Source organism: Silene latifolia, chromosome Y (assembly GCF_048544455.1).
Source record: "Silene latifolia isolate original U9 population chromosome Y, ASM4854445v1, whole genome shotgun sequence".
NCBI lineage: Eukaryota > Viridiplantae > Streptophyta > Magnoliopsida > Caryophyllales > Caryophyllaceae > Silene > Silene latifolia.
This window is the reverse complement of record NC_133538.1, coordinates 404,969,043-404,977,336: the sequence shown is the minus strand read 5'-3', so window position 1 is coordinate 404,977,336 and position 8,294 is coordinate 404,969,043. Positions and strand designations below refer to the sequence as shown.

At 39.4% G+C, this 8,294-nt stretch overlaps 1 protein-coding gene across 1 annotated transcript; it reads left to right on the top strand.

Moving 5' to 3' along the window:
- The first annotated feature begins 1,055 nt into the window (after nucleotides 1-1,055).
- Nucleotides 1,056-2,472, top strand: LOC141632251 (uncharacterized). Its single transcript, XM_074444813.1, has 2 exons — nucleotides 1,056-1,794; nucleotides 2,438-2,472. The coding sequence occupies exons 1-2, from the start codon at nucleotides 1,056-1,058 to the stop codon at nucleotides 2,470-2,472; spliced, it is 774 nt and encodes a 257-aa protein (XP_074300914.1).
- The last annotated feature ends 5,822 nt before the right edge of the window (nucleotides 2,473-8,294 follow it).

The window sequence follows — 8,294 nt, the reverse complement described above, 5'->3', positions numbered from 1 at the left end:
ACAATACTACGGAAAGAAAATAATGCATAAAACGAAGAAACACATAGAACGGATAGAAAATAATGTAGGAGTGTATTGAGCAGCAAGGGAAAGGTGGTTGTTGCGTGCCTCTGTTTATGTCATATTTATACATTTTAGTTGAAAACTTTCATATTACGTAGGACTTCCACCAGTTTCTCTTAGATTAGAATTTGTAGGTGAATTAGCTATTTCACAGATATACTTTGTTAACAAATCTTTTAATCATTAAAAATATAAAGTATTTCGTAAAACATGGACTCTCTATAATCGTTCAAAAAAAGCTTCATTTATTAATATACTAGACTAGACTAGACTAGACTAGACTAGACTAGATTTAATGCTCGGGTGATGCCCGAGCCTATTTGTAATAAACTATCTTATATAGTGTGGTAAATTTTAAAGGGCATAGTTTATTTTTTAAAACTTTTTCTTTACAAAATCTGGTTTCGTTGGTCCTTTCTATCCACTCAAATTGCTACACTTTTTAATTTTAATGTTTTCCATCATATATTCTAAGGTTCTGTATTTTTGGGCTGGATGGAGCTGAACTTGTCTGAATTGAGCTGAACAGAACTGAAATGAGCTGAAGTAAATCGAGTTTTGCTAAAATAAATATAGCTGAAATAAGCTAAGCTCAACTGAATTAAGTTAAACTTAACCGAAATGGGTTGAAGGAAGCTGAATGAGAGTTGAAATTAAGCCGAAAAGAATAGGGCATCTAACAATTTCAACAATTAACAATGCATTATTTAAAGTATTTAAAATATGAAAAAACATGTTAGCAAGTAAATATTTTGTAAATATTGTAGTTGACTCTTTCCTTAGTTAGCTCCTAGTATCTTGCATATAATCTTGTATATCTCCTTATTTCTAGTAGAGATAGTTTTGTAATCACAAGTATATATATCAATAGAAAACCATAACCCTATTCAGGGGATTATGATATTTGACATGGTATCAGTAGTTGAATAGAATTTCGATCTATTCCGATTCATGCCCTGTGCCTCACGCCTAAACGCCTCACGCACACAATCATGACGAATGATACTCCTCCACCTCCCAAAACCGGTCTCCATCCGGTATTTACCGTCACCAATATCCAGCATAAAGTTCGTGTCCTCGATGGCACGAAGGTAACGTATGCGTCGTGGGTTCGCCTATTTAAACTCCACGCCCGCGGGTATAAGGTTTTGTCTCACATCGACGGAACCCCTGCCCCTGCCGAGACAGATGCCTCTTATGAGTCATGGTGTGAAGTCGACGCGCACGTGCTTCAGTGGATTTACGGTACCCTAAGCAATGACCTCCTCCCTCGTGTTCTTGAAGACGAATCAACGGCCGGTGCAGCTTGGGTCCGTGTTGAAAACATCTTCAACAACAATAAAGGGGCTCGCGCCGCCGCCCTCGAATCTGAGTTTAATGCTCTTCGTTTGGGTAATATGCCCTCGCTTGAGGCCTATTGTCAATGCCTTTGCGAGATAGTCTGGATGCTCAAGGATGTCGATGCCCCCGTTACTGAACGTCGCCTCGTAATTCAGTTGGTTCGTGGCTTGACCTCTGAGTACGACACGGTTGCATCGTACATTAATCAGACTTCCCCCAATTTCGAGACAGCATGGAGCATGCTTGAACTAGAACTCCACCGCAAATCTGGGTCTGAGGAATCTGCCACGGCCCTAGCCACACCTGCGCTACCTGCTGCTGAACCATGGACGGACCCTGCTCCAAAGGCTGCCTCCAACGGTCCCCCACGTCAGCCGCATCCTAATTCTGGTAATTCCAGGAACTCTCGTCGTAATAATAATAATAATTATTCTAATAATCGCAACAATAATAATAATACTCGCTACCAAAATCAATCCGTCAATCAACCCCAACAAACGGCACCACCGTTGACCCCACCACCTACTGCCTGGCCGTCACCTTGGACACCACCCCCTGCCCTTACCCCACTTACCCGGGTTGGGCACAACCATGGCCTCCTTACGCCATGCCCCCTCCTCGGCCCAATTTTTGTGTGTCACAGCCTCGACACCAAGGTCAGGCTTTTGTTGCTGATATAGAGGTCCCTCAACCAACGGACTTGACCCAAGCTTTTCAGGCTTTATCCGTTCATCCGTCTCAATATAACCCATGGTACATGGATACGGGAGCGTCCTCTCATATGACTGTGGACCCAGGTATGATTTCATCTCCGTTAAATACAAGTAATATTCGTTCCATTTACGTTGGTAATGGCCATAGTATTCCAGTTACGGGATCCGGTACCTCGCTTATTCCTACTGCCTCTCGATCCCTACACCTCAAACAAGTCCTTCATGCCCCTAACATAATTAAAAACTTAGTTTCCGTCCATCAATTTACCAAGGATAATAATGTTAGTGTGGAATTTGACCCATTTGGCTTTTCTGTGAAGGATATTCCGACTGGGAAAATGATTTTGCGGAGTGACAGTGACGGCGAGCTCTACCCCGTGTCCACCCCATCCTCTTCACAACCGTTCATCAGCTCCACGAGTCAGCCACAAGCTCTTTTCGTCCACAGCACCGATGTATGGCATCTCCGCTTATGCCATCCTGGGGCATCTATTTTACATTTTTTGAAGTCTCACCAGAATATTAAGTGTAATAAACCTCATGATTTTTATTCTTCATGCCATATCAGTAAACATAAGAGACTACCTTTTTATGATTCGCTGACACAAACAATTGCTCCGTTTGACATAATTCATAGTGACCTTTTGACTTCACCTATCGCTAGCAAACACGGTCATAAATATTATATGGTTTTAATAGATAATTTCACCCAATTTGTGTGGGTTTACCCACTACAATACAAATCACAAGTGTTTGACCGCTTCCTACAATTTCATAATTTTGTCAAAACTCAATTTAATCGCACAATTAAATCTTTTCAATGTGATATGGGTCGCGAATTCGATAATTCTTCCTTTCATAATTTCGCAACCAAAAATGGCCTAGATTTCCGATTTTCATGTCCCCAAACGTCACCCCAAAATGGTAAGTCGGAACGCATGATCCAACGTCTAAATGATATTACCCTTGTCCTTCTCAATCACGGGTCCGTACCTCCCATTTACTGGGTCGAAGCCTTACATGCTGCCACTCACCTTCATAACATCCTCCCCACTTCCACACTCAATTATTCAACTCCCACATCCGCTCTCTACCTCAAACACCCTTCCTATGACCATCTTCGTGTTTTTGGATGCGCTTGCTACCCTAACACATCCGCTACCCGACCACACAAACTTGCCCCGCACTCTAAACGCTGTATTTTCCGTGGTTACCCCCCTAATCAACGGGGTTACCGTTGCCTTGATCCCACCATGGGTAAGACTCATATCTCGCGTCATGTCATTTTCGATGAGTTCAGTTTCCCATTTGCAGAAAAACCAAACTCCAAACCACATTCATATACCTTTCTTGATAGCACTTTACCTCCCCTGCTTTTCGACTCCATCGACCCAACCAAACCCGCTGAACCCCACACCCCTACCACTCCCCAACCACCGGATACCCCACCTGACCAGAACCCACCCTCCACCCCGGTTTCGAACCCACCCTCACCCCCTGTTACGAACCCCACCTCTACCCCTGTTTCTGCCGCACCAAACCAGAACACCCCCTCCTCCCCTACTCCTAATTCCGCTGCCCCATCAACACCACCAGCACCCCCACCACCTCCACCACCTCCTCCTCCATGCCAACCCCTTAAACTACCCACACACTCCATGTCCACTCGTGCTATGCACGACATATTCAAACCGAAAGCTCTCCTTGCCAATACCGACATTTCACCTTTACCAAAATCCCCCCACCAAGCCCTCGGTGACCCTAACTGGAATCGTGCTATGCAGGACGAATTTACTGCTTTACGGGATAATCATACTTAGGGACTTGGTCCCACGGCCTTCCAATGCTTCTATTATCCGTTGTATGTGGTTGTATCGTCACAAATTTCATGCAGATGGCTCTTTGCAACGCTATAAGGCCCGACTAGTGGTTAATGGCAAAACTCAACAAGTCGGTATTGATTGTGATGAGATCTTTAGTCCGGTCGTTAAACCAACTACGATTCGTACCGTTCTAAGTCTCGTTGTATCCCGCTCTTGGCCCATCCACCAATTGGACGTTAAGAACGCATTTTTACATTGTGATTTGGAAAAGACCGTATATATGCACCAACCGCCTGGTTTCGTCGACAAAGCGGCACCGCATCATGTTTGTAAGCTTCGAAAATCCCCCTATGGCTTGAAACAGGCGCCCCAGGCCTGGTACCATCGGTTTGCCACATTCATTTTATCACAGGGATTTAAAAGTAGTGTGTGTGACTCCTCGTTGTTCATCTATAAAACACCTACTGCCACTGCGTACTTACTTCTTTACGTCGACGATATTGTCCTAACGGCATCCAGCACCGCCCTTATTTCTTCTATAATTAAAGGGCTCTCGCGCGAATTTTCGATGACTGACCTCGGTCAGCTTCATCATTTTTTGGGTATTAATGTCAGCCGCACCTCCCATGGTTTATTCTTATCGCAGGCTACATATGCTAAAGATATTGTGAATCGTGCTAAGATGGGTTCTTGCAAGCCAAGCTCCATTCCCGTAGACCTAGGGTCGAAATTAAGTGCCAATTCCGGACCTCCGGTTGATGACCCGTCACTATATCGAAGCTTAGTTGGTGCTTTACAGTACCTCACTATTACCCGCCCTGACATATCTTACGCCGTGCAACAGGTTTGTTTGTTTATGCATGATCCCCGTGCCTCGCATCTTCAATTCTTAAAACGGATTATACGTTAAATACAAGGCACCATTGATCACGGCCTGACCATACGCCCTTCACGCTACTTTCATCTAACCGCTTACTCCGATGCTGATTGGGCCGGCTGCCCCGACTCCCGTCGTAGTACATCCGGGTATTGTGTTTTTATGGGTGACAACCTCGTCTCTTGGTCTTCTAAACGCCAGCTTACCATCTCTCGATCAAGTGCCGAGGCTGAATATCGCGGTGTAGCAAATGCCGTGGCCGAAACTAGTTGGTTACGCAATCTACTACTTGAACTTCATGTCCCTATTAGGCGCTCCACATTAGTATTTTGTGACAATATTTCGGCCGTTTACCTATCCGGAAATCCCGTCCAACATAAACGAACTAAGCACGTTGAACTCGATATACATTTTGTTCGTGACAAAGTAAGGTTGGGCGAAGTACGTGTTCTCCACGTGCCCTCTGAGCATCAGTACGCAGACATCTTTACCAAGGGGCTACCTCGTCAACTTTTTCAGAAATTCCGAACCAGCTTGAGCGTTCAACCTCCTACCGCTCCAACTGCGGGGGCGTGTTAGCAAGTAAATATTTTGTAAATATTGTAGTTGACTCTTTCCTTAGTTAGCTCCTAGTATCTTGCATATAATCTTGTATATCTCCTTATTTCTAGTAGAGATAGTTTGGTAATCACAAGTATATATATCAATAGAAAACCATAACCCTATTCAGGGGATTATGATATTTGACAAAACACAGTGTGACTTCAATTTTTGCGACTTCAATTTTTGATCCACTAACCACGTTATCTTGATAATTTTAACTTTGTGCATATTATATTCTTGAAAATCTAAAATCTGAATTCATGGGTTATACAACCAGTTATACTAGTTGTACGGTATAAAATCCGAGCTTTATAATAAAGTATCCGAGCTTTATGTTAAAGAATATGAACTTTATTAGAAAGTATCTGAACTCATCCATTTACACATTAAAAATATGAACTTTGAATTAGTTCAGAATGATATACATATAAGCTCGGATTCTTATACCTTGGTTGTACAATGCTCTATATATAACTGGATGTATAATCCTATTTGTAAAATCTTATTGGTTTCATTTTACTCGTTATTTATTTATTCGTCAAACCTTGCTAATATCTTTTTAGTTATAATTTGGTTTATTTACACTAACATTTTGAATAGATTTAATTTTATAGGCCAATATCTTATTGTTAGCTTGTTCTCCAGCTGTTAGTTTTCCTGACAAAAGAATTGAGTAACCACCATAATATCGATTGTACCTGAATAAAATAATTAGAATAGTATTAAAAAACCTCACAAATCAACATCTTAAAAATTAGACGGGAGGGTGACGATTCACATAATAGCCTTCTCAAAAGCAATTTTGTGGAGTGTTTATGGCCGAAGTTATGCCTTCTAAACTTCGAGCATGTCATTCTCGGGTAGTTTACCTGGCATACATGGTTGCAGGCTATATCACCTATATTTGGAGGTTTATCCCGTGCGCACCAAAAATAGATTGTGCTTTCGTCGTTACCAAAATAAAATAAAATAGATTAATGTGTAGAGGGTTAAACTTCTTTGGCAAGGATTAGCAATTTTGATTTCTAATTTAGATTAACTTGTACTCCCTCCGTTCCAGTCATTAGTTTACACTTTCTTTATTTTCTCCTTACAAAATAAAGAAAGTGTTAACATATGACCGGAATGGAGGGAGTAGTATGAATAGTAGATAAATTATTCTTTTAATGGGTGTGTTCACTTGTTGGCCATTGGCCTTTGCTTTAAGATTTTACTTAACGTCTTTAATAATGTACACGCCATTTCTTATGATCATATCGCACAACTCTTTTTCGTATAAATATTAATTTAAAATGATCGCAAATTACGTATAGGAGGTATTCAGAAAGAGAGCTAATAGAGTGCATTGTCGTGGATGGTTTTATTCCTTTTTCTAATTGAATTGGTAATAGCTATTAGCTCTTGTCTACCAAATCTATTGTTTACTCCTTGTGAAAATAATAGGTAACCAAAGAAAAAGTGTGTAAATCCACTTCCCTATTTTTAATAATTATCAACTCTTCTTTTTATATATAGGGTTCTTCTAACATGTGTCCTATTGAAGGGCTCTTATATTACTCTATTAGACAGCCCATTACTTAAACGACTCGTCTATAATTAAACTTATACGAACACGACCAGATACGAGAAATATAAACCGAAGATTATCTAATGTTAATAGAACCCTAAACAACCTAAGTAAATGCTTTTAAGTAAAAAAATCTTCCAAACAAAAAGAAAAGCTAACTCATAGTGGGATATGTTTAATCATTTGAAGGGCAACAAAAAGTACACTTTTTCTCGTTGTCATATAGAGTTAGAATTCTTTTCAAATTTTAGAGTATTTTATATGTATGTATGTACTCCATATACTCCATATTAGTTAGGATTCTTTTCAATTCTATGGAATTTTATATGTATGTACTCCATATATTACCTAGTTACCTACCCTAAAACTAATTTATTTGAGACTAATATAACTCTTAATTAATGGAAGCTCAAGATACCAAATTTGTGGGTGAGTTGTCAAATTAAGCTTTTATATTTTAAAAATATCTTTAATGTTGCAAATCTAGGCATACCGTCTTTATTCCTTAAACGAAATAATGTATATTAATGAATAATATGGTATGTTATCATCCTCGACTTAAAATTGAACTCATTTGGCTTTGAAATTGCAAACCTGTGATAATAAGATAGTTAAGTTAGATCTTAACGTTAAAACGCTACCGTATACAAAATTATTAATATGCAAGAATTTTATGCCAACTAAAATTCATATCTTCGTATTATGTCCTGTAATTCATGAAAGCAAAATATTACTCCGTATCTAATTTAATAATCATAAGAGCTTTAGAAATTCCTCAAAGAAACAAAGATCTATGAGTAAGTAGGTTACATGACAAATAGTTAATGTAAATATTCGTATTAAACAATGCTTATATAATTTAATGCGTAAAACAAACTAATCTACAATTGATAAGGTAGCTGAAAATTAGGAGGTGATAAGGTAACTGATTATATAAAAATATATTTGACAAACTAGCTGAAAAGGTAGTTGATTTTGGTAAAATGACGTAAAAGGATATGAAAAGTATTTAATATTATAGAATAAAGAGGTACAAAATGGAAAATAAGTCATTTCAGGTACCTGATTTCTCAAATGCTACTGAGTAACATTTCATTTCAGGTATCTTATTTGACCAAATAAGCTACTTGCCAAACACTAGCAAAAAAATCAGGTAGCTGAAATTTTGGTCAAATAAGCTAATTTGGTCAAATAAGCTACCTGAAATGTCGTGCCAAATGGAGCCTAACTTTAGATAAGTAGATCTAGGTAGTCAATAAAACACTGAAACTAAGAGAAATTACCTTCTATGCACGTTGAAATTTACT